A 27,147-nucleotide genomic window follows, 5' to 3' on the forward strand; every position below is an offset into this window, starting at 1 on the left:
CTCGCAGCCCCCTGGCTGGGAGCGCTTTCGCTGCGAGAGAGGGCTTTCTCCGTCCCTTTCAGGAACTTCCCCGCTTTAGAAGTCAGCGGAGAAGCCGCGCGCCTGTTTTAAAAGATCGGAGCCGGCCTGGGGGGGCTTTCCAGCAACCCCCGAGCCCGGGTTGGGGGCTCGGGGGTTGCTGGAAAGCCCCCCCAGGCCGGTTCCGATCTTTTAAAACAGGAGCGCCGCTTCTCCGCTGACTCCTGGCGAACTTCCCCGGGCTTGCACGCATTAATCGCTTTTCCATTGTTTCCTATGGGAAACAATGTTTCGACATACGAGCTTTTCAACGTACGAGCCTCCTTCCGGAACCAATTAATTTCGTAAGTCGGGGTTCTACTGTATTGACAAAATTGAACAGGTCCAAACACGGGCTACAAGAATGGTGGAAGGACTTAAGCGTAAAACGTATCAGGAAAGACTTCATGAACTCAATCTGTATAGTCTGGAGGACAGAAGGAAAAGGGGGGACATGATCGAAACATTTAAATATGTTAAAGGGTTAAATAAGCTCCAGGAGGGAAGTGTTTTTAATAGGAAAGTGAACCCAAGAACAAGGGGACACAATCTGAAGTTAGTTGGGGGAAAGATCAAAAGCAACATGAGAAAATATTATTCTACTGAAAGAGTAGTAGATCCTTGGAAGAAACTTCCAGCAGACGTGGTTGGTAAATCCACAGTAACTGAATTTAAACATGCCTGGGATAAACATCCATCCATCCTAAGATAAAATACAAAAAACAGTATAAGAGCAGACTAGATGGACCATGAGTCTTTCTCTGCCGTCAGTCTTCTTCCATTTCAATGGGTTCGCAATCATTTCAGACTCCATTTATGTCAGAGATGGTGCAGAGCATCCAATCCAGGGACAAGAACACCTTCTAGAAAATAACTAAATAAAACATTCTCTGGTGGGACTGAAAACCTAACCATCTTGAACTCAGTTGACAGAACAGGAAAGATAGATGCAACCATTTGTGTATTGTGTAACCTCGTCGTGTGGTTTCTTAGGAGTTTCGTTTCACATTTTTGTGAAACTCTAGGCACCATTCTCAGAAACATACAAACCTAGAAGATTGACAGCAGAAAAAGACCTCATGGTCCATCTAGTCCAGTGTTTCCCAACCTTGGCAACTTGAAGATATTTGGACTTCAACTCCCAGAATTCCCCAGCCAGGGAATGCTGGCTGGGGAATTCTGGGAGTTGAAGTCCAAATATCTTCAAGTTGCCAAGGTTGGGAAACACTGATCTAGTCTGCCTTTATACTATTTCCTGTATTTTATCTTAGGATGATCTATGTTTATCCCAGGCATGTTTAAATTCATTTACTGTGGATTTACCAGCCACGTCTGCTGGAAGTTTGTTATTATTATTTATTATTTATTGGATTTGTATGCCGCCCCTCTCCGTAGACTCGGGGCGGCTAACAACAGTAGTACAAAACAGCATGTAAATCCAATACTAAAACAGCTAAAAAACCCTTATTTGTAAAACCAAACATACATACAAACAAACATACCATGCATAAATTGTAAAGGCCTAGGGGGAAAGAATATCTCAGTTCCATGCATCTACTACTCTTTCAGTAAAATAATATTTTCTCACGTTGCTTCTGAAAACCCCCAAACTGATTGTCTTGGGATGCTGTCGGTTGTTGTGGTTTCTTCAACAGTAAACCCACATTGTTTAATTTTGTGATGCTGTGATGTTCCCAGAACAGTTTCTTAAAATTTAGCAACTTTGCCTGGTATAAACATAGATCCATCCTAAGATAAAATACAGGAAATAGTATAAGAGCAGACTAGATCAGTGTTTCCCAACCTTGGCAACTTGAAGATATTTGGACTTCAACTCCCAGAATTCCCCAGCCAGCATTCGCAGACTAGATGGATCATGAGGTCTTTTTCTGCCATCAGTCTTCTACGTTTCTAAGTATTTTGTATTATTTGGAAGTACCGCTTGGAGTACTCTCATCTACCCAAACGTTGAGTTACCTCCGGAACCGCCTGCTACCGCACGAATCCCAGCGACCAATAAGGTCCCACAGAGTTGTCCTTCTCCGGGTCCCGTCGACTAAACAATGTCGTTTGGCGGGCCCCAGGGGAAGAGCCTTCTCTGTGGCGGCCCCGGCCCTCTGGAACCAACTCCCCCCAGAGATTAGAACTGCCCCCACCCTCCCTGTCTTTCGTAAACTACTCAAGACTCATTTATACCGCCAGGCATGGGGGAATTGAGGTAGCCCTTCCCCCTAGGCAATTACAAGTTATGCATGGTATGTTTGTGTGTATGTTTGGTTTTATAATAGGGGTTTTAGTTGTTTTTTATTATTGGCTTGTACATGTTGTTTTTATTATTGTTGTTAGCCGCCCCGAGTCTACGGAGAGGGGCGGCATACAAATCCAATAAATTATTAATATTATTATTATTAATAGCTGCTTTTTTAGGGAGAACATGAACTTCCTACAGAAAACAAAAATTCTGAGAGCTGCAACATATCCACAGCTTGCTGAATTGCAGAAATCTGGACTAGATTCAATTTTAATTTATTCAATTTAGGCACCGCCTGACTCCAAAATGACTCTGCGAAGTGCACAATAGAACCAAACAAAATAGAAAATAAAACAGAACATTATAAAAGAAAAAAATAAACACCCAAAGGCCAGTCCAGCTAATACTGTGCACAAACACTTTGGGGAAACAATGACAGGGGCCAAACCTAGGATAATGGCCCAGGACAGTGCTGGTGAACTTTTTCGGCACCGAGTGCTGAAACTGGCCTGTTGGATTTCACGCTCACGGGAGCGCTTGAAACCGGAAGTGCATCCGGCCAGTGCACATGTGCGCACTGGAAAGATGATCTTCTGGTTTTCGGCGCGCACATGCACTCCGGCCACTTGGTCTTCTGGTTTCTGGCACACATGCGTGAGTTAAAACCAGCTGGTTGGTGCGCATGCAAACGCCAGAAACCAGATCATCTTCCTGGCACACACATGCACACTGGGCGGCTGTTCTTCCGGTTTCCGACATTCCCATGTGCACGAAGACCAGCTGGCCAGTGCAACGGAACCCGGAAGAGCAACAAGCTATGGCTTGCATGCAGTGAAGGGCCGCACTTACCTCCGTTTACCGTGAGGCCTCCGGGCAGGCAGTTGCAGGGGTGGGACGCACACACCCAGCGTGAGATTTGCTTCCAGCGCCTGCAAGATTTTGGCGATTTTCACTGGTTTTTTGCTTCTGCGCATGCGCGGAAGCGAAAAACCAGTGAAAATTGCAGAAATCTCACGATTGTGCGCATGAGATTTCACTTCCTATGCATGCAAGGGAAACAAATCTCGCACCGGGCACATGCGCCCGACTGCTGGTAAGTTGGAGATGCGCATGCAGCTCCATTTCCACTACTGGGATGGTGCCCCCTGTCCCGGGAGCAACCTGCCCCTGCTTGCAAGCCCGGAGAGATGGTTCTGCATGCCACCTCTGGCACATGTGCCGTAGGTTTGCCATCATGGGTCTAGGACAATTGATTCCCTCCATCCCTCCCGTTTCCTTCCCTTTGTGAAATGTACTTAAGAATGTATTCAAAATGAAGTTTCAATTAGGAATTTTTATTTATTTATTTTTTATCCATCCATCCATCCATCCATCCATCCATATCTATCTATCTATCTATCTATCTATCTATCTATCTATCTATCTATCTATCTATCTATCTATCTATCCATCTATCTCTATCTATCTATCGTCTATCTATCTATCTATCTATCTATCTATCTATCTATCTATCTATCTATAATCTATCTATCTATCTATCTATCTATCTATCTATCTATCCATCTATCTATCTATCATCTATCTATCAATCTATCTATCTATCTATCTATCTATCTATCTATCTATCTATCCATCTATCTCTATCTATCTATCGTCTATCTATCTATCTATCTATCTATCTATCTATCTATCTATCTATCTATAATCTATCTATCTATCTATCTATCTATCCATCTATATATCTATCATCTATCTATCTATCTATCTATCTATCTATCTATCTATCTATCTATCTATCTATCTATCTTATCTATCTCTATCTACCTACCTACCTACCTATCTATTCGAATTCTATGCTACCCAATCCCGAAGGACTCAGGGTTACAATAATAATAGAAATAGAAATAAAAATAGATACAGAACAATAAAAAGCAGTTGAATATAATCTAAAACTATAAAACCCCGTATTAAAAGAAACCCATTACAGTAATTATAAAACAGTCACAATCCCATATGCCATTTATTCAGTGTGGCCCTGTCAGTTGTTAGTTTATGCCCCCCCCCCCAGGCCTGCCGGCAAAGCCAGGTCTTTGTGGCCTTACGGAAGGCCAGTAGGGTGGGAGCAGTACGGACATCAGGAGGGGGGGTAGTTGGTTCCATTGAATCGGGGCAGCCACAGAGAAGGCCCTCTCCCGTGGTCCCGCCAACTGAATTTGTGGCAGTTCCAGTCTAAACTAAGGTGGTTTTTTCCCCCTCTTTGTTAAATTTCCATAAATGCCATGTAAACATTAGCTGAGTGGATGTGATTCGTTCTTTCTGGAAATTTCCACCTGACGGCTGTGATTTAAATTTAACTCAGAAAAAAGAAGTCGATGAGGAAATTGCAGAACAGCTTCATTTAGTTCCTTTAATTTAGGCCTCTTTATTGCACCTGGCTGCCTTGCCATTAAACACCCTGATCGGGTTTGAAGATAAAACACTGCAGTCATTGTGAAGATGCTCCTTGTACCAGACGGTCAAAGTCAGAAGCTCAAAGGTCTTCAAAAACTGTGTACAGTTCTGGTCACCGCACCTCAAGAAGGATATACAGTGTTTCCTCGATTTTCGCGGGTTCGAACTTCGCGAATAGCCTATACCACGGTTTTTCAAAAAATATTAATTAAAAAATACTTCGCGGTTTTTTTCCTATACCATGGTTTTTCCCACCCAATGACATCATATGTCATCGCCAAACTAATAATTTTTGCAAATAAATAACAAAAATAATAATTATTGTTAATAAATAATTATGTTTATAAATATCAGGATCACTAAGTGTCTTATTCAATGGTGAGTATCAGTAATAATGGTGAGTAAATGGTTGTTAAGGGAATGGGAAATGGTAATTTAGGGGTTTAAAGTATTAAGGGAAGGCTTGTGATACTGTCCATAGCCAAAAATGGTGTATTTACTTCCGCATCTCTACTTCGCGGAAATTCGACTTTCGCGGGCGGTCTCGGAACGCATCCCCCGCGGAAATCGAGGGAACACTGTATTTCTCCAGCACTCCACGGACTGCATTGGCTGCCGATTGGTTTCCAGACTCAATTCAAAGTGTTGGTTATGACCTATAAAGCCCTACATGGGATCGAACCAGTTTACTTAATGGGACCGTCTTCTGCCTCATGAGTCCCAGCGACCGGTTAGGTCCCACAGAGTTTGCCTTCTCCGGGTCCCGTCAACCAGACAATGTCGCTTGGCGGGACCTAGGGGAAGAGCCTTCTCTGTGGGGGGCCCGGCCCCCTGAAATCAGCTCTCCCCGGAGATTCCCACTGCCCCCACCCTCCTTGCCTTCGGTAAAAGTTTAAAGACCTATCTGTGCTGCCAGGCTTGGGGCCATTAGATCTTAGCCCCCTGGCCGACGAGTGTAGTATGTCATGCTGTGTGAATGGAAATAAATGATTTTAAATGTTATTAGAGTTTTTAAAGGTTTTTTTAGCTATATTAATTGGATTTTTTTAAAGGTATGTATATTGAATATTGTTTTGATACGGAGCTTTGACGTCACGAAGATGTCCTTCCTTGTCGGCCGAAACGTGGCCTCCAGGAAGGACGTCTTTGTGACGTCAAAGCTCCGCCCATGGAATTCCCTATTGGGATTCCCCACCTCCGTTTCGGCCTCCAGATCAGCCGAAAACGCTGCCGCCGATTGCAAAAACCCCGCGCTCTGCTGGGCGCCGCCGCCCAGCTGTAACCTTCTGAAACAGCCGGGCGCTTCTCGGCGGCCTCTGGAACCTGAACGTTTGCTGAACCTCCGGGTTCGGCGTTCAGGAGAACGCCGAGAAGCCCCCTGGCTGTTTCAGAAGGTGACAGGCGGGCGGCGGCGCTTCTCGGCGGTCTCCCGAACTTGAACCCGAAAAGTTCGGCAAAAGTTCAGGTTCGGGAGAATGCCAAGAAACCCCCCGGCTGTTTCAAAAGGTGACAGCCGGGCGGCGGCGGCCAGCGGAGCACCATTTGGCGATCTGCGGTGGGTTCGTAAGGCGAAAAAAGTTCGTAAGAAGAGGCAAAAAATTTCCGAACCCCGGGTTCGTATCTCGAAATGTTCGTATCACGAGGTACCACTGTATTTCTTCACCCAGAGGGTTGATGGTTTATGGAATTCACTTCCAGAAGAGGTGGTGACAGCTGTCAGCCTTGATAGCTTCAAGGCAGGATTAGACAGATTCATGGATGCCAAGTGTATCAGTGGTTATTGAAACAGATGTCCATGTGCCGTCTGTATGTTGGTTGAGGCAGGCAGGATCTCTTGGGTACCATTTGTTGGGGGTTCAGGGGAAAGTTTTGCCTTCTCTTTCTGCTCAAGATCCCCATGGACAATTGGTGGGCCACTGTGGGACACAGAATGCTGGACTTGATGGGCTTTGGCCTGATTCAGCATGGCTCTTTTTATGTTCTTACGTTTGCTTTAGAAGGTCACAAATCACAGTGCAGAGGGGAATTTTGACAGCTGCAGCCTTGCTCAACCTTCTTCTTAAGCGTGACCAATTCAATCAGGGTGGGGAAAATACGTCCACAGAAGGACAAGGTCAAACCTTCAGGTCTGGTACGCCGTTTCTTCAGAGTTGAACTGGACCTTCCTCTTGTTTGCAACCCATCCTGCCCTGCAGTGGCATGTAGAAAAACAAGGCCTTCTTTGTAATGCCAGCCTGGCAGGGGAATTTTCAGCAGGGAAGGAAAGATGAGAAGCCGACAAAGAGGCAGTTGAATAGAAGCAAAGTGTCCCTAATTATGGAAACACAGCAGTGATTCTACTCCATTCTGCATTTATCAGCCTTGATCTTGATCCTGCTTGGAGCTACATAATTTAAGGTGGCCTTAGATTCTAGCTACAGTGGTACTTTTACTTAAGAACTTAATTCGTTCCGTGACCAGGTTCTTAAGTAGAAACGTTCTTAAGTGTTCTGTCTGGGTGCCCCCAGACTTCAACACCAACTGGAAAAAGCAGCCAGACACGCTGGTAAAAGCAAAAGCACTTTATAGTTTGAAAAATAAACACAGAGAAAAACCTGTTCTTCCCAACAGGCAGGCTATGAGACTTCACAGCAGAGTCCTGACGGCCAGACAATACAGCAGACTTCTTGCTGGCACACCCACCACTGTAGAGAATAAGACCCACACCTTTCCCCCCCAAGGTTTCAGTATTCAAAGTCACAAACCAGAATTCCAAGACGCCAAAGATCACAGCCAGGTCCCAGGACTCCCAAAGATAATACTCCACAAGCCAGGAAGGGTGGGTCTGCCTTTTCAGCCTTTCCAGAGAGCACCACACCCAAACCCAGCTGTTGCCTCTTTAGTGCTGAAAGTACCTGGCTAATTGTCCCCTTCGTTGTGTTGCTCTTCTCTGCCGGAGATCTATGATTGCTTGTGCATTTTCATCTAAGGAATCCAGGCTGCTTGCTGGGGAGAGCTCCCCCTCGGGAGACTCTGGCTGTCCTCCCTCTCCCTCAGCCTGAGATTCCTCCTCCCCGTCTGCCTGAACCTCCTGTTCCTCATCCTCCCCCTCTGAGCAGGAAGCCGGCAGAGGATCAGCCGTTCCCTGAGGGGCCTCAGACGGAATCACAACATTAAGTAGAAGCAATTTTTCCCATGGGAATCAATGTAAATGCAAATAATGCGTGCAAACCCATTAGGAAAGAAATAAAAGGTCAAAATTTGGGTGGGAGGAGGAGGAGGAGGAAGAAGAGGAGGAGGAGAGTTGCTGCCAAAGGAAGAAAGTGAAGTGAGGGGAATTTAAAAAATTCAAAACTTTTAAGGCTTAAAAAAAAAAGAGGGACTCTGAGGCGGCAAGAAGGAGCATGCACCTCCAATACACCCTCTCATATACTGCCTCCCATACACTGACTGCTGCTGCTGCTACCTGCTTCCTCTTCCTTCCCATGCTGATGGGCTCCCCTCTCCTCTCACTTGCTCGCTTTGTAGCCGGCGCCTTTCCTTCACTGTGGTGACTCCTTGGCTGCCCAGAGCAAAGGGAGCGTTTCTTTTCTCTGGGCGCTGGCAGAGGTTTATTCCCTGTCCGAAGGCCCAGAGAAAGGAATATTCTTCGTTCGCTCTGGACTGCAAAAGCCTCCTTAAGCACCACCAAAAGGCTCCTCTGGCAGCCCACATGGACGGGATTAAAGGGGGAATGGCAGGAAACTGGCCAGGCCTTCGTGCCGCTCACAAATTTCCTGGGAGATTTTTCCCAGCTCAGGTTCTTAAGTAGAAAATGATTATTAAGTAGAGGCCAAAAAATCTTGAACACCGGGTTATCTAGAAAAATTCTTAAGTAGAGGCGTTCTTAAGTAGAGGTACCACTGTACATAATTTAAAGAGGTCTTAGATTCAGTTTTGGGACCTTTACTTCTTTATTTATTCATTCATTCGTTCATTCACCCACCCACCCCACTGTGGAGAACCCTATGTTTTGTTTTCTTCTGCCAAAAATGAAAACCAACTTTTTGTTTGAGCATCTGGGGTTATTCATGAATCTAGAATCTGAAAACAGTCCTAAGAGAAAGAATCCTAAGAGAACAGGTGTGGTCTTCACCACTATTGACAGAGATAATTAAAGATGGTGTAGGCAACCAGTGCGAGAAGATGGCCGTTAGTAAGATCAGCAACAGATGCATCCTGTTTCTCCTTTAAAAATCAAACCATCTTCAAGTCATGCTTGACTTCTGATGAACCACCCAGGGGTGGGCAGTGGGCAGGACGGGGTGGAACGCAGTTCCACCGGCGGAAATGAAGATGCTTGAACAGCTCCAGCTGATTGACAGCAGTCACTTCCTGGATTACCAGTCTCGGCTTGTCTCTCCTTTTTTCCCCTGCTGCTGCTGCTGTGTCTGCGCTCCTTGCTTTTTTCCTCTTTCCTCCTTCCTGGCCTCGGACGAGCTTCCCTCTCTCCTGCCCGGCTCCCCTCCAGCCTCACGCGGCCACCTCCCACCTGAGGTGCAAGCAGGTGTGGGTGGAAGCGGCGCTGGCAGCATTTATGCTTCTGGCAGCACCCGTTCGCCTAGCACCCCAGCCTGAGACAAGGGGGGGGGACGACCCAGGAAGGAGAGTGCGGGAAACGCGAAGCAAATTGTCACCCCAGCGAGCAACACTGGTAAGGTTAGAACATAAGAACATAAGAAGAGCCATGCTGAATCAGGCCAAAGCCCATCGAGTCCAGCATTCTGTGGCCCACCAATTGTCCATGGGGATCTTGAGCAGAAAGAGAAGGCAAAACCTTCCCTTTCCCTTGACCCCCAACAAATGGTACTCAAAGGAATCCTGCCCGCCTGCCTCAACCAACATGGACATCCGTTTCAATAACCACCGATACACTTGGCATCCATGAATCTGTCTAATCCTGCCTTGAAGCTATCAAGGCTGACAGCTGTCACGACCTCTTCTGGAAGTGAATTCCATAAACCAACCACCGTCTGGGTGAAAAAATATTTCCCTTGATTTGTCCTCACTTTCTTACCTGTGAGCTTTGGGGAGGGCCCCCTCGTCCTAGTATTGTGTGATAGAGAAAACATTTTTCTCTATCCACCTTTTCTATCCCATGCATGATTTTATACACTTCAATCAAGTCACCCCTTCAACGCCGTCTTTCAAGGCTGAAGAGACCAATGCGTTGCAACCTGGTTTCATAATGATGATTCTTGTTGCCCTTCTTTGCACCTTTTCCAGTTCCATTATATCTATCTATCTATCTATCTATCTATCTATCTATCTATCTATCTATCTATCTATCTATCTATCTATCTATCTATTGGGTTTCATAAGGGAGGGGCTCTATTTATATTATTCTTTTATTGCACCTTTTCCAGTTCCAGGTTATAAGTCGAGGACTTAACGATTCACTTGAATGATGATGATCGTTCAAGCCACTCCCACCTGGTCACATGGCCGGCAAGCCACTCCTACCCAGTCACATGACCATTAAGCTACACCCACAAAATAAGCCAAACCCACAGCGTGGCAATAAAAAATTTGGCTGCCCATTACTAAAACCACCCTGACATGCAATTTTCTTGGTAAGTATGAGGAAGTGCTTTGCCATTGCCTTCAGAGATTTCTCCACCCCCCAACTTTCCAGTCTATACCTCTGGGATTTCCAGCTCCAATCCTAAGAGTAACTGGATCCAATCCAGCTTAGACTTTTTGGACACAGCCAAAGTCAACAACTTGTGACCAGCCTTGACGGAAATGAATCAGATATCCGACAAGGGTACCCAAGCTGTGATTTCCTCTTTTGAGTTCTTCACTCTCATAACTTCCTTTCTTCATTTTTCTTGCCTCGTTTGTGGAAGTTAATTTGGCAAGGGCTATCAATAGAGAGGTATGTTCTTTCTGCAAGCCTTCAATCAGACCGCTTGCACAAGGAACCTGTCCTAGAAGGTTATCTAGCATGTTAAGAGCTAGATAACCCATTCTTACCCAACCTGCTGGCTGAGAAGTTGAAGGGTATTTGTCCAAGAAACTAGGAGATGGCCAACCAGATTAAAGAAGACTGGCATAGTTCTTACGAGTCGTGACATGCTAAAGAAACAACATATTTCCATTGATTTTATACAGAAGACAATTATTATACATACAGTGGTACCTCTACCTAAGAACGCCTCTACTTACAAACTTTTCTAGATAAGAACCGGGTGTCCAAGATTTTTTTGCCACTTCTCAAAAACCATTTTCCACTTTCAATCCCAAGCCTCCGAAACTGTAACCGGTAAAGGCAGGGAAAAGCCTCCGTGGGACATCTCTAGGAGTCTACTGGGAGGAAACACGGCCGGTAAAGGCGGGGAGGAGCCTCTGTGGGGCCTCTCTAGGAATCTTCTGGGAGGAAACAGGGCCAGAAAAGGCAGAGAGGAGCCTCTGTGGGGTCTCTCTAGGAATCTTCTGGGAAGAAACAGGGCCGGTAAAGGTGGGGAGAAGCCTCCGTGGGGTCTCTCTAGGAATCTCCTGGGAGGAAACAGGGCCAGAAAAGGCAGGGAGGAGCCTCTGTGGGGCCTCTCTAGGAATCTTCTGGGAAGAAACAGGGCCGGTAAAGGTGGGGAGAAGCCTCCGTGGGGCCTCTCTAAGAATCTCCTGGGAGGAAACAGGGCCAGAAAAGGAGGGGAGAAGCCTCCGTGGGACATCTCTAGGAATCTCCTGGAAGGAAACAGGGACTCTACCCTCCCTGTGGTTTCCCCAATCGCATGCATTATTTGCTTTTACATTGTTTCCTATGGGAAAATTGCTTCTTCTTACAAGCTTTTCTACTTAAGAATCTGGTCACGGAATGAATTAAACTCGTAAGTAGAAGTACTACTGTACTGTTGTTTTAATGCCATTCTGAATAACATTGGCTCTGCTAAATGATATTGGCAAACTTCACCAATATTCCTCACCATTACCAAGTGGACTGAACACCCTCTTCTAAGGGAGAAGTTACAGGTTTGAAAATAGAAGGAAACTAATTTACTAGCAATTGATATAAAAACAATAAAACTCTGCTATTCTTTTTCTGAAGTCGACATTTGGGCCCTTTGTTAAAATCAGAGAGATGAACAAAAAAAAGATGTCCGTGCAGATGGATCAGCACCGGCCGATCCAGTTAATTGACGGTACCAGCAGGTTGCTACCGGTTCGGGCAATCCGGCCCAAACTGGGAGGAACCCACCCCTAGATGGATGTGGGAAAGGACTCAATTCTCTCTCTCTTTTTTTTGAAGCCCAGTTTCTGAGTAACCACTGACTCAAAGTCATTTTTCTTCCTTATTATCAAAGTCATTTCTTCCACAATTGTTCTGTACAACCGTATATGGTTTAGTCCTTATGATAGGCACTGGTTGATTTAGCATAACAACGTTTCCAGGAATTCAAGGAAATACCATGCAGTATTCATTATATTTTATCCCCACAACATCCCTGAGATATATTTTTGGCTGAGAGATCCACACTCCTTCAAAAATCCAAAATCACCCAATGTATTGTACAGCACGGTCAAGAATTAAAATTTAATTTGGAATCCTTTATATTCAATTCCGGAACTATAACACTGCAGTGTTTTTTCAGTCTTCTCAATCCCAAAGTAAAGCTGGCTGGGGAATTCTGGGAATTTCACCTACTTTAAAGTTGGGTAGGAACTGGAAACTAAAAGCCACCTATCTTAAATTGGGCTGGGGAATTTAGGAGGTGAATTCCACCAATCTTCAAGTTGGGAAACTCCAGGAACAAAAGTCCAACTATCTCAAGTGTTGACTGGGAAATTTGGGAGTTCAAATTCACCTATCTTAAAGTTGCCCGAAACACTGCTTTAGTGGCTATTACTCTGGAATTAGAATTTAGGTTTCTAATTATAAAATATTTCTCTTCTTCACTCAGTCTGCTACCTCATTTTCTGGATGGAGAAGGAATCCATGATTTCAGACAAATAATAATAATATTCCACCTAACGTTTGCTTCAGGAATCAGCAGGACTTTAGGAGCTATCCTCCTGAAACATGGTTCTTTTGGAAGAAGTCTTAAACAAAATGGGCCTTTCTTCTGAAGAGTTCTCTAAAGGAAGGCATCACAAATATTTCAACTTCTTAACGAGTATCTCTCATCCCTAAATGATGGAAAAGGAAAAATCCCCCTAAATTAGTTCATACCACAGAGGTGTCAGACTGCATTTAAAGACAAAGTTTAGACAATTGCCCTAGATTATAATTTAACCCTGGAACACAAACTACAACAAGTCCTTTGGGAGTTGGGCAGCATATAAATTAGATAGATTGGATGGATGGATGGATGGATGGATGGATGGATGGATGGATGGATGGATGGATAGATAGATAGATAGATAGATAAAACAAACGATGGTTAACAAGGCTTAGTGGCCATTTTCAAACAATTATATCAATCCAGAACCACATACCTTTCTAATGCCGCGATGCCCTAATACAGTTCTTCATGTTGTGGTGAACCCCAACCATAAGTCTAGTGCAAATTATCCCAACAGAGCTTTAAGCGGATTGGCAGGAAGGTCAGAGGGACACCCCCACTGTAAATGCCTGATTGGTCAGATTGTAAAAATATGTTCCAATGTGCCAAAACAGAAGTTTTAGTTCCTAACAGTATGGGAAATTTGTTTTTTTCCCCATGGTCTTAGGCGACCCCTGGAAAACGGCCATTCGACCCTCAAAGGGATCCTGACCCCCAGGTTGAGAACCACTGATATAAACCAAGCCAGTGCATAACCATCTTTTTTTTTTTAAAAGGCTCATTCTTTGTCAAGCGGACCGGGTGAAATTGAAGCCTTATTTGAAAAGAAACCATCACAAAAACAACACATATGATAGAAAAAAAACGTGCTCTTTCTCAAGAAATAAAAATGAAGATGATTGAAGGTGAGAAAACAGAGTGCGACAGAAAAAAAACCCCTTCCTCTTTCTAATGAAGGTGATGAAACAGATCTCTCTTTTCTCCCCTTGAATCGTCTTCATTTTTATTTCATTAGAAAGAGCACCATTTTTTCCTGTCATATGTGTTATTTTTGGGATGGTTTCTTTTCATATAAGGCTGCAAAAATCAGTCAAATGGACACCTGGTCCCCTTGAGAAAGAATGGCCCAAAAGCCATTTAGAAAACAATCGTTATTAAATGATTTAAAAACAACACATACAGTATAAAACCCCAACTCAGAACAATCTATAAATCTATCTTTCTATCTATCTATGTAGATTGTTCTGAGTTCAGGTTTTACCCCGTGTAATATTTTGAGTGTCTATGCGACGTTTAGGTGAAATCACATTCACCATCATCAGGCTGAAGTTGTTAAGCTTCATGCTGCTTTGAATATAGGTATGTATGTATGTATGTATGTATGTATGGGCGAGTACAAGTGGACTAGAGTGCCTTCCGTCCCCTGTCCTATTGCTCTCCTATATCTCCTATACCTTTCTTCTATTCCTATATCTCTTCTTCTATTCTTTCATTGATATGTTCTATTACTATACCTTCTTTTCTATTACAGTATTTCTTAGATTTACTATGAGTATCTCCTCTATAACCTTCATCGTGTATTTTACTATGTGTATATAGATATATATATACCCACTAAAACCCTCATTGTGTATTGGACTGACTAACTAACTAACTAACTAACTAACTAACTAACTAACTAACTAACTAACTAACTAACTAACTAACTATATAATTAATACGACAGAAAACACACACACACACACACACACACACACACACACACACTTAAAGGTCTATATGACCATAACCATGTTTTGAGATGAACCCCCGAGTTCAACTCAGCAGAAAAACTTTCTTACTTCTGAACAAAACCTTCCAACTAGGAGCGAAACTTAGGAGTAAAATCTTCACTTCAACCTGTATCAATCTTCCTTGCAAAAAAATCAAGCTGGTTATTGACGTCCCAAACCATCCTCCGCGCAGCAACTTAGCTGCGGGTTCACTTCGGAGGAAGGGTTGAGTAAGAGAAGAGAAAAGGGATGGAAACTTCCTCAGAGACTTACCCAGAAGACGAGGCTGATAAACAGCAGCACGCTCTTGGAAACGATCACCCCAAAATCCATCTTGCCTTTCCGAACGCTTTTCCCCAAAAAAAGAAAAGGAAGAGTAAAAAGGTTGGAAAATTAAGAAACTCCCAACAGCTCTTTCCGGATTGAGTAACGAAAGCGCAGCTGAGGCGCGCGCGGCGGCGAACTTTTCTGGGAAGGCTTGAAATGAGCTCCGCCAAGTTTATCACGTGACCTCCTCGCAACTTGCTATTTCCTGGGCGATGGAAATCAACACCTTACGGTAACTGGCCCTCCCTCCGCCATTAGTGTGACTAACGATGCTACCGCCATCTTGCTAAAATAGCTGCAGGCAAGAAAAGGGAGGTACCGAAGAGCTGGTAGTAGCAGGCGCGCCCGGAAAGTTATTTATTTGTTTGTTTGTTTTGTCCAATACACAATAATACACAATGAGTGTTATAGAAAAGTGTTTCCCAAGCTTGGCCACTTGAAGATATCTGGACTCCAACTCCCAGAATTCCACAGCCAGCATTCGCTGGCTAGGGAATTCTGGGAGTTGAAGTCCAAATACTGTATCTTCAAGTGGCCAAGGTTGGGAAACACTGTTATAGAGGATAGAATCAGGAAGAATGTATTAAAGGGAGAATAGAGGAGAAAATAAAGGAGTCAAATATAACTATGAGAGAATAGCAGAAAAAGATATAGGGATAGAAGAGAAGATATACTGTATGCGATATAGAATAGGATAGAATAGAATTTTTATTGGCCAAGTGTGATTGGATACACAAGGAATTTGTCTTGGTGCATATGCTTTCAATGTGCATAAAATAAAAAGATACATTTGTCAAGAATCATGAGGTACAGCACTTAATGATTGTCATAGGGGTCAAAAAAGCAATGAAGAAACAATCAATACAGTATTAATAAAAATCTTAGGATACAAGCAACAAGTTACAGTCATACAGTCCTAAGTGGGAGGAAAAGGATGATGAGAATGATGAGAAAAACTAGTAGAAATAGAAGTGCAGATTTAGTAAAAAGTCTATTGCTGTATTTCCCCTGAACCACTCTTATTTTACTTGCCAGCTTCCTGGAGGTGGAGAAAATAATTGCCTTCAATCTAAGTTCACTTTTGATCTACTTCAGCAACAATTATTGCATTTAATGAAATTAAACAGTCACTAGAGGGCAGAATTGTCCTTTTAAAATAGAATGATAGAATGGATGAAGAAAAATCGTATATTTTCTTTAATAAAGTTATTTTATTGCTGCCCAGCGTACCATTATATCTTTTAAATGCTATTAAAAATATCCTTTTAATGCTTTCTTCTTTCTCTTCTTTCTCTTTGTTAACATTACCAGATCATGGAAAGATAATCTACAACATTTAATGATTGTCATAGGGGTCAAATAAGTAATCAGGAAACAATATTAAATAGTTAAAATAAATATTAATAAATATTAATAGTTAAAATTAAAATAGATGAAATCCCAAAGATGCTTTTTCAAAAGGCAACTGGACTTTGTTTTTTTCCTGAACTGAAGAAGCTTCTTGGAGGAGAAGCAAAATGTCTTCAAAGCACTTTAGGGACACCTATGACCTGGTAGATTGAGAATCTCTATAGACAAACAACCAGGGGTGGAATCTAGCAGTTTCTGATAGGTTTGGGAGAACTGGCACTAGAAATTTTGAGTAGTTCGCAGAACCAGCAAATACCATCTTTGGCTGGCATCAGAGTGGGGTAGGAATGGGGATTTTGCAATATTATTCTTCTTCTTCTTATTATTATTATTATCATTTCAACAATACAACACAGCAAACGAGATCACTATGCTGCATTTCGTATTTCATCACCAGTCGGACGCATCCCAAGCACCTAGGACTGTGTGATACAGCGGCAAGTTATGTGTGCTGATCCCAATTTTGCAACTGACAGATGGAGAGTTTGTCAAGTCCGATGGTTTTCAAATGTCCATCTATTCTTCTCACCTTGCAAGGCAAACTAACTTCAGTGTCAAATTTCCTTATAAAGAGAACTGGATGAGATGAAGAACTACATCTGAAGGCAGCATAACCCAGGAAGATACGAAGAGGGGAAGGCAGCCTGGGTCTGTCCAATGACCAGCTCCTAAGTCATACAGGGCTTCATATGTCATAACAACCTCTTTGCATTTTACCTAGAAACAGACTGGTAGCCAGGGCAGCTGTCTGAACAAATCAAACTCCCCTCTTCCATATAACCAACCTGTGTCCTGGTGTGGATTCATAGAATAGAGAATAGAATAGAATTCTTTATTGGCCAAGTGTGATTGGACACACAAGGGATTTGTCTTCGCTGCATATGCTCTCAGTGTACATAAAAGAAAATATAGATTTGTCAAGAAACATGTGGTACAACATTTAATGATTGTCATAGGGGTCAAATAATCAATGAAGAAACATTAATAAAAAATCTTTAGGATACAAGCAACAAGTTACAGTCATACAGTCCTAAGTGGGAGGAAAAGGGTGATAGGAATGATGAGAAAATACTAGTAGAAATAGAGCTAGGGCAACGACTGGCGTGCTAGCAGATATGTCTCCCCATGCCACCTGTGGCTCCCAGGCCATAGCTTCAGCATCACTGATGTAGGGTCTCCTGCTTAGGCTTGGATTAGATGATCTACAAGGTCCCTTCCAACTCTGTCTTTGATGTCCAATATCAATATATTCCGAGACATTCATTCATTCATTCATTCATTCATTCATTCATTCATTTATTTGATTGATTTGTATGCCGCCCCTCTCCGTAGACTCGGGGCGGCTAACAACAACAATAAAACAGCATATCACAAATCTAATATGTAAAATAACTAAAAACTCTTATTAAAAGCCAAACATACACAAAAACATACAAACATGCTCGATATGTGGTCGGGCAGTAGGAAAAGCAAGTAGGATGCTTGGCTGCATAGCTAGAGGTATAACAAGCAGGAAGAGGGAGATTTTGATCCCCTTATATAGAGCGCTGGTGAGACCACATTTGGAATACTGTGTTCAGTTCTGGAGACCTCACCTACAAAAAGATATTGACAAAATTGAACGGGTCCAAAGATGGGCTACAAGAATGGTGGAAGGTCTTAAGCATAAAACGTATCAGGAAAGACTTAATGAACTCAATCTGTATAGTCTGGAGGACAGAAGGGAAAGGGGGGACATGATCAAAACATTTAAATATATTAAAGGGTTAAATAAGGTTCAGGAGGGAAGTGTTTTTAATAGGAAAGTGAACCCAAGAACAAGGGGCACAATCTGAAGTTAGTTGGGGGAAAGATCAAAAGCAACGTGAGAAAATATTATTTTACTGAAAGAGTAGTAGATCCTTGGAATAAACTTCCAGCAGACGTGGTTGGTAAATCCACAGTAACTGAATTTAAACACGCCTGGGATAAACATATATCCATTGTAAGATAAAATACAGGAAATAGTATAAGGGCAGACTAGATGGACGATGAGATCTTTTTCTTCCGTCAGTCTTCTATGTTTCTATGTATACACTGTACTTTGGGGTGCCCTGCCAACCCAGATTTTGTCTCTGCAAGTCTTGAGACTCAGTCTCTACTACAGCTTGTAGAGTCATTGGTTGCTTATAGATAATACTCAATTTATGCCCAGTTGCTTAGGGATCCGGCTTCAAAGTTCTGACATCTGCACGCCCCCTCTTGTGATCATATGATCACATTTGGGACGTATGGCAACCAACCCAGATTTGTGGAGTGCCCCAAGGCTGTTTTAGGCCCAGGACTCTTCAACATCTTCATCAATGACTTGGACGAGGGGATAGATGGGGAACCATCAAATTTGCAGCTGATACCAAACTGGCAGGAATAGCCAACAATCCAAAAGATAGGTGCAAAATATAGAAGGATCTTGACAAACCTGAGCATTGGGCGCTATCTGACAAAATGAAATTAAATTCGGAAAAAAGTAAGGTTCTACATTTAGGCAAGGAAAACAAAATGCACAGGTACAGTATATGTGGTACATTGTTCAACGGTAGTGAGGGACCTTGGAGTCCTAGTGGACAACCATTTAAATAGGAGCCAGCCGTGTGCAGCAGCTGCCAAAAAAGCCAACACAGTTCTAGGCTGCATTAACAGAGGGATAGAATCAAGATCACATGAAGTGTTAATACCACTTTATAAGGCCACACTTGGAATATTGCATTCAATTTTGGTCGCCAGGATGCCAAAAGAATGTTGAGACTCTAGAAAAAGTGCAGAGAAGAGCGACAAAGATTATTAGGGGACTGGGGGCTAAAACATATGAAGAACGATTGCAGGAACTGGGCATGGATAGTTTAATGAAAAGAAGGATCAGGGGAGTCATGATAGCAGTGTTGCAATATCTCAGGGGTTGCCACAAAGAAGGAGTCAGGATATTCAACAAAGCATCTGAGGGTAGAACAAGAAGCAATGGGTGGAAACTAAACAAGGAGAGAAGTAACTTAGAACTAAGGAGAAAATTCCTGATAGAACAATTGATCAGTGGAACGGCTTGCCTCCAGAAGTTGTGAATGCTCCAGCACTGGAAGTTTTTAGGAAGATGTTGAATAATCATTTGTCTGAAGTAGTGCAGTGTCCCCTGCCTAAGCAGGTGGTTGGACTGGAACAGTGGTAGGCAAAGTTGGCTCTTCTATGATTTGTGGACTTCAACTCCCAGAATTCCTGGGCCAATCATGCTAGCTCAGGAACTCTGGGAGTTGAAGTCCACATGTCATAGAAGAGTCAACTTTGCCTACTTCTGGACTAGAAGACTTCCAAGGTCCCTTCCAACTGTTGTTGTTGTTGTTGTTTATTATTGCCATTTGCAGGAAAGCTGAAGTCACATGATTGCAGTTAACAAAGGTGTTTACTTCTGGCTTTTTTTGGCAAAAACTCCATGGCCAACAATGAATTCATTTAGCAAGCACACTTTACACTTTACAGCTATTCTGTTCTGTTCTACTGATCTAATCTTCCTCGTTCTTTCATGAATTGCTATTATTATTAATATTATTATTAATATTATTATTATTATCATCATCATTATTATCATTATTATATTACTACTTCTATCATCATTATTATTTATTATTAATTATTATTATTATTTATTGTTGTTGTTGTTATTGGTTGTTGTTATTATAATTATCATCATCATCATTGCATTGCATTGAAGTTTTTAACAAGGAAACTCACTTCCGATAAGTGAGGGTGTCGGGTTGGGGGGCGGCGGAGAGAGAGAGAGAAAAGAGCCGGCTGCAAACGCTCCCAGGCCGTGGGGTGGGTGGGTATCCCCACACCAAGCCCGCGCAGGAAACGCCCTTGCGCGGTGACGTCACCGCCTCGCTCCCGCCGCACCCCCAGCGTTGGTTGCCGCGGCAACTACAGCGCGTCGGATTCCGCGGCGAGTCCGGGGGGCAGCCGGCAAGATGATGGACGATCGGGGCCGCGTGCGTCGGGAGGTGAAAGGCCCCAAACCGTTCGTCATAGCCCTGGTGAGTCGCCGCGGGGGGAAAGGGACTCTTGGTGAACAGGGAGAGGGCGCTCGCGGGACGTTGACCCCTCCCTTTTAAAAAAAAACTCAGCCAAGCAGCTAGTCCTCAAGGAGGTTCCGCTGCGCGTTGCTTTCCCAGACTCAGTTCCCCCCTTTACTCTTTCGTGTTGGGGGAATCAATCTACTAAAACTTGCCCTGTTCCTCCCAGCCAGAGGTTGAAACTGCAGCCCTGGAAATGCATTTTCCACTAAGAAGCTACTAACAGCAACAGGTACCGGATGTGTAGTTGGCATAGACCAGGGGTAGGCAAAGTTGGCTCTTCTATGAGATGTGGACTTCAACTCCCAGAATTCCTGAGCTAGCATGATTGGCTCAGGAATTCTGGGAGTTGAAGTCCACATGTCAAAGAAGAGCCAATTTTGCCTACTCCTGGCATAGACAATCGTTGTGTTGTTGTTTTCCTGGTTTTGTAACTCTCCGGAGGTTAATATGTACAACTACTTCGATAAATATGAGCCAGCAATGAGCAGCAGCTGCCAAAAAAGCCAACACAGTTCTAGGCTGCATTAACAGAGGGATAGAATCAAGATCACATGAAGTGTTAATAGCACTTTATAAGGCCACACTTGGAATATTGCATTCAGTTTTGGTCGCCACGATGCAAAAAGGATGTTGGAACTCTAAAGAAAGTGCAGAGAAGAATGACAAAGATCACTAGAGGACTGGAGGCTAAAACATATGAAGAACGATTGCAGGAACTGGGCATGGCTAGTTTAACGAAAAGAAGGTCCAAAGGAGACATGATAGCAGTGTTCCACTATCTCAGGGGTTGCCACAAAGAAGAGGGAGTCAACCTATTCTCTAAAGCATCTGAGGGTAGAATAGGAAACAATGGGTGGAAACTAAACAAGGAGAGAAGTATGGTAACTAAGGAGAAATTTCCTGACAGTCAGAACGGTTGATCTGTGGAACAGGTTGCCTCCAGAAGTTATGAATGCCCAAACACTGGAAGTTTTTAAGCAGATGTTGGATAACCATCTGTCTGAAGTAGTGTAGGGTTTCCTGCCTAAGCAAGGGGTTGGTTATTATTATTATTATTATTATTATTATTATTATTATTATTATTATTATTATTACGTCAGTACAACACAGCAAACGAGATCACTATGCTGGATTTCGTATTTCATCACCAGTCGGGTGCTTCCCAAGCACCTAGGACTGGGTGATGTAGCGGCGAATTATGTTTGCCGATCCCAGTAAAGCAGCCTTTTGCAATTGACAGATGGAGATTTTGTCAATTCCAATGGTTTTCAAATGTCCGCTGAGATCCTTTGGCACTGCACCCAGCGTGCCAAGTTCCACTGGGACCACTTTCACGGGCTTATGCCAGAGTCATTGTGTTGTTGTTGTTATTATTATTATTATTATTATTATTATTATTATTATTATTATTATTATTATTATTATTATTATATTGAGCATTTTAGACACATAGTGCTTCCCACTCACCCAACATCAGTCTTGTAATTCCAACAACGCCTAAAGATATTTATTCACCCTGTATGGTTGTATTGCTACTCTCCTTCTCATCTTTCTCATTTCTGCTACTACCTTCTCCCATTTTCTCTTATGAGTTATCACTTATTTGTATCTTCTGATTAATGATTGCAAGTGTGATTTATAATCGATGACCCACCACTTTGTTGTTTGGATACTATGTGCACTGAAAGTTTATGCACAGGAGACAAATTCCTTGTGTGTTCAATCACACTTGGCCATTAAAGAATTCTGTTCTGTTTTGTTCTTTTCCCCTAAACCAGAGGTAGGCAAAGTTGGCTCCTCTATGACTTGTGGACTTCAACTCCCAGAATTCCTGAGCCAACCATGCTAGCTCAGGAATTCTGGAAGTTGAAGTCCACATGTCATAGAAGAGCCAACTTTGCCTACCTCTGCGTAAACTCTAACCCTAACCCTTACTCTACTCCAGTGATTTTCAACCTTTTTTGAGCCGCGGCACATTTTTTACATTTATGAAACCCTGGGGCACATTGAGTGGGGGGGGGGGGCACTAAAAAAAGTTTGGACAAAAAAATTCTCTCTCTCTCTCTTCCTCCCTTTCACTATTTCTTTCTCCCTCCCTCTTTCTCTCCCTTCCTCTTTCTTTCTCTCTCCTTCCTCTTTCTTTCTCTCTCTCCATCCCTCTTTCTTTCTCTTCCTTCTTTCCTCTCTTTTTTGCTCTCTTTCTCTCTCCCTCCCTACCTCCCTCTATGTCTTTCTCTCTCTCTCTTGCTTTCTTTCTCTCTCTTGCTCTCTCTCTCTCTCTCTCGTTCTCTTTCTCTCTCTCTCGCTCTTTCTTTCTTTCTCTCTTTCTTTCTCTCTCTCTTGCTTTCTTTCTCTCTGAGCTTCGCGGCACACCTGACCATGTCTCGCGGCACACTAGTGTGCCACGGCACACTGGTTGGAAAACACTGCTCTACTCTACATTCTATTCTACTCTACTCTGTATTCTATTCTGCTATATGAAGCTGCTTGCCTCTATTGGTACTGTACAGTGAATCTGGGATTACAGCAGTGTTTCCCAACCTCTCTAATGCCGCGACCCTGGTTATGACCTATAAAGCCCTTCATGGCATCGGACCAGAATATCTGCCTTCTGCCGCACAAATCCCAGTGACCGATTAGGTCCCACAGAGTTGGCCTTCTCTGGGTCCCGTCGACAAAACAATGTCGTCTGGCGGGACCCAGGGGAAGAGCCTTCTCTGGTGGCCCCGATCCTCTGGAATCAACCTCCCCTGGAGATCAGAATTGCCCCCACCCTCCTTGCCTTTCGCAAACTCCTTAAAACCCAACTCTGCCGTCAGGCATGGGGAAACTGATTCCCCTGGGCCATTCCGTTTTATGCATGGTTTGCTTGAGATGTATGATTGTTTTTAATTTAAGGGTTTTAAATTGTTTTTAATCATTAGATTTGTACTGTGTTTTATTGTTGTGAGCCGCTCCGAGTCTTTGGAGAGGGGCGGCATACAAATTTAATAAATAATAATAATAATAATAATAATAATAATAATAATAATAATAATAATAATAATAAATACAGTTCCTCATGTTGTGGTGACCCCTAACCATAAGTCTTGCGCCATTTCCCCCAATAGAGCTTTAACATGATTGGCAGGAAGGTCAAAGGGACACCCCCATTGTAAACGCCTGATTGGTTGCATTGTAAATATATGTCGCAAGGCGCCAGAATAGAAGCTTTAGTTTCTAATACCATGGGAAATTTGTCTTTTCCCGTGGTCTTAAGCGACCCCTGTGAAATGATCCTTCGACTCTCAAAGGGGTCCCGACCCCCAGGTTGAGAACCATTGCTCTAGAATCTCAGAATCTTTTTTACTTCATGGTGACCAAAGCTGGATGCAGTATTCCAGGACCGTCACATTTGTGGCCCTCGGGCCGGAGACTGGCCAGGCACGTGCCCAGTTTAGTGAAGGAGGAGGAGTCACGATTCATCACATGACACCAGTCACGGACACCGCGAGTTTGATACCCCTGCAGTTATTCCAAGTGTGGTCTTACCAAGGCATTATAAATTTATATTAGCATGATGGATGTTAATATATTGATTGTTTTTTTTAGTAATAATGGGTTTTTAATTCAGTTTTTTATATTGGATTTGTATTGTACTGTATTATTATTGATGTTGTGAGCCGCTCTGAGTCCTCAGAGAGGGGCGGCATACAAATCTAATAAATTATTATTATTATTTATTATTATTAATAATAATAATGACAATAATTATTAATTATTAATTATTAATTATTAATTATTAATTATTAATTATTAATTATTAATTATTAATTATTAATTATTAATTATTAATTATTAATTATTAATTATTAATTATTAATTATTAATTATTAATTATTAATTATGTATTATGTATTATGTATTATGTATTATGTATTATGTATTATGTATTATGTATTATGTATTATGTATTATGTATTATGTATTATGTATTATGTATTATGTATTATTAATTATGTATTATTAATTATTAATTATGTATTATTAATTATGTATTATTAATTATTAATTATGTATTGTGTATTGTGTATTATTTATTATTTATTATTTGTTATTTGTTATTTGTTATTTGTTATTTGTTATTTATTATTTATTATTTATTATTTATTATTTATTATTTATTATTTATTATTTATTATTTATTATTTATTATTTATTATTTATTATTTATTATTTATTATTTATTATTTATTATTTATTATTTATTATTTATTATTTATTATTTATTATTTATTATTTATTATTTATTATTTATTATTTATTATTTATATGGTGAACCGGGTAATTCTTTGCAGAGACTTGTTTGGGGCCAAGGTTGTAGCCCCCTTTCTCCCCTTCTGCAGTTGTGGCCTGAGGCTTTGATTAAATCACGTTTCTTCCCGCAGAGAGCCACGTTGCCCAATACTTCTGAGGATAGCCAGAAGCAGCTCTTTTATTGGAGGGCTCAGGAAGCGAAGCGCCATGAATACGGCCGCTATGCCAGAACCCACGAGCTTGGGATCATTAGAGGTAAAATGGCGGAGATCAGCGAACAGAAACGACATCACCGGGAAGTTCAGAAGAGAATTGGTGTGGAAATGCAGGGTTATCTGGCTGGTGAAGAAGAGAGGAAAGACAGGTAAAGAAGAATTGCTGCTTTTGTTAAAGAATATTTTTTTGTAAAAAGTTTATTTTTATTTTTTCCGTATTTTTCAGAGGATAAGACGCACCTTTTTCCTCCCTAAAAGAAGCTGATAATTGGGTGCGTCTTATACTCTGAATGTATTTTTTGCTCCCCCATCCCTAACTAGCTGCTAATAATCTTCTCAGCTCTTACCATGCAGGCTCTTTCATAGTTTCATTCTGCAAAGAATGTTTTCCGAGCCTGAAGTCTTTGCAGGGCTTTGTTCATTCCTCTAACTTGCTCCAAATAAGTTTCTTTCCAGTCCTAACCAGGTGTTAACGATGTTCCCAGCTCTTACCGGCTTGCAAGCCCTTTCATTGTTATTCTCTATGAAGAATGTATTCCAAACCCTGTCTTTGTAGGGGTTTTTTTTCATTCTCTACTTGCTCCAAATGTTTCTTTCCAGCCCTAACCAGGTGCTAACAGTGTTCCCAGCTCTTTACCGGCTTGCAAGCTCTTTCATTATTACTCTGCAAAAAATGTTTTTCAAGTCCTAAGACTTTCCAGGGTTTTTTTCATTGCTCTAACTTGCTCCAAATAAGTTTCTTTACAGCCCTAACCGGATGCTAACAATGTTCCCAGCTCTTACCGGCTTGCAAGCTCTTTCATTGTTACTCTCTGTGAAGAATGTTTTCCACGCCCTAAGTCTTTGCAGGGTTTTTTCCATTGCTCTATTTGCTCCAAATCTTTCTTTCCAGGTGCTAATGATGTTCCCAGCTCTTACTGGCTTGCAAGCTCTTTCATTGTTACTCTCTCCAAATAAAGTTTTTTTAAAACCCTACCTATCAGGTCCCCCCTTTCCCTTCTGTCCTCCAGAGTCCAGACTATGCAGATTGAGTTCATGAAGTGTTTCCAGATAAGTTTTATGCTTAAGACCTTCCACCATTTTTGTAGCCCGTCTTTGGACCCATTCAATCTTATCAATATCTTTTTGTAGGTGAGATCTCCAGAACTGAACACAGTACAGTGATCCCTCATTTTTCACAGGGGATGCATTCCAAGACCATCTGTGAAAGATGAATTTCTGTGAAGTAGAGGAAAGATAATTTATTATTATTTATTTATTTATCTATTTTTATTTATTATTTTTATTTATTGTTGTTGTTGTTGTTATTATTATTATTATTATTATTATTATTATTATTTGCAAAGACTTGTTTGGGGCCAAGGTGGTAGCCCCCTTTCTCCCCTTCTGCAGTTGTGGCCGGAGGCTTCAATTAAATCACGTTTTTTCCTGCAGAGAAAGGAAGATATTTTTTTATGTATTTAACAAGTATTTGGACTTTTAAAACCCACCCTTTGCATTAAACAGTCATTCTATAATGTTTCTCAGCTGGAGCTACATGTGATATCCTACCAGTTTCTTTAATAGAGTACAGCAGTACTGTAGAAGAATTTTTTGAATTTTTAATGGATTTAAAATTTTTAATGGATTTAAGCCCCCTTTGAAAACCCATGAAATAGCGAATCCGCAAAAGATGAACTGTGAAGTAGCGAGGGATTACTGTCTTCCAAATGTGGTCTCACCAGCGCTCTATACAGCGGGATCACAATCTCCCTCTTCCTGCTTGTTATACCTCTAGCTATGCAGCCAAGCATCCTACTTGCTTTCCCAACCGCCTGACCGCACTGCTGCTTGGAAAGCTGTATATAAGCAATAAACCCTGCGAAGGCAGCCAGACATCTTTGCATCCCTGCCATGATTTGCCCATCACATCTGTCTCTTTTCAGACTTCGAGATCTCCTGGAAACCGAAGAGAAGGCCTTGCTTGCCGAAATGGAATTGCAGGAAGAAACCATCGAGAGTCGTCAGAATAGCATGAGAAGGAGAGCCAAGGAGCTGAGGGAGAAGCGGGAAGAGGCTCGGAGGAAACTAGTGGCGGAAAAACGGGAACTGCAGTTTCGGTAAGTGAGCCAAACCTAGGATTGTCTGTTGAAATTCTCAGTCATCCAGGTCATTGTTGTCTCAAACATGACTTGAGATTTGACCTGTCTTGGATAGTTCTCTATTCTGATTCAGGTGACTCTAAGTACATGATCGAAACATTTAAAT

General features: G+C 42.2%; 2 protein-coding genes across 2 annotated transcripts in view; one reads left to right on the top strand and one right to left on the bottom strand.

Moving 5' to 3' along the window:
* LOC139162788 (tetraspanin-36-like) overlaps positions 1–15,168 on the bottom strand; it is a 42,213-nt gene extending 27,045 nt beyond the window's left edge. The window contains exon 1 of the mRNA XM_070743565.1: positions 14,826–15,168. Coding sequence (XP_070599666.1) covers positions 14,826–14,885 — 60 coding nt within the window. The 5' untranslated portion in view covers positions 14,886–15,168. The remainder of the gene's footprint in view (positions 1–14,825) is intronic.
* Positions 15,169–20,056: 4,888 nt separating this feature from the next.
* Positions 20,057–27,147, top strand: part of CFAP53 (cilia and flagella associated protein 53) — a 32,020-nt gene continuing 24,929 nt past the window's right edge. Inside the window, exons 1-3 of the mRNA XM_070743566.1 lie at positions 20,057–20,347; positions 24,817–25,049; positions 26,826–26,999. Coding sequence (XP_070599667.1) covers positions 20,282–20,347; positions 24,817–25,049; positions 26,826–26,999 — 473 coding nt within the window. The 5' untranslated portion in view covers positions 20,057–20,281. The remainder of the gene's footprint in view (positions 20,348–24,816; positions 25,050–26,825; positions 27,000–27,147) is intronic.

Source organism: Erythrolamprus reginae, chromosome 2 (genome assembly GCF_031021105.1).
Source record: "Erythrolamprus reginae isolate rEryReg1 chromosome 2, rEryReg1.hap1, whole genome shotgun sequence".
Lineage (NCBI taxonomy): Eukaryota > Metazoa > Chordata > Lepidosauria > Squamata > Dipsadidae > Erythrolamprus > Erythrolamprus reginae.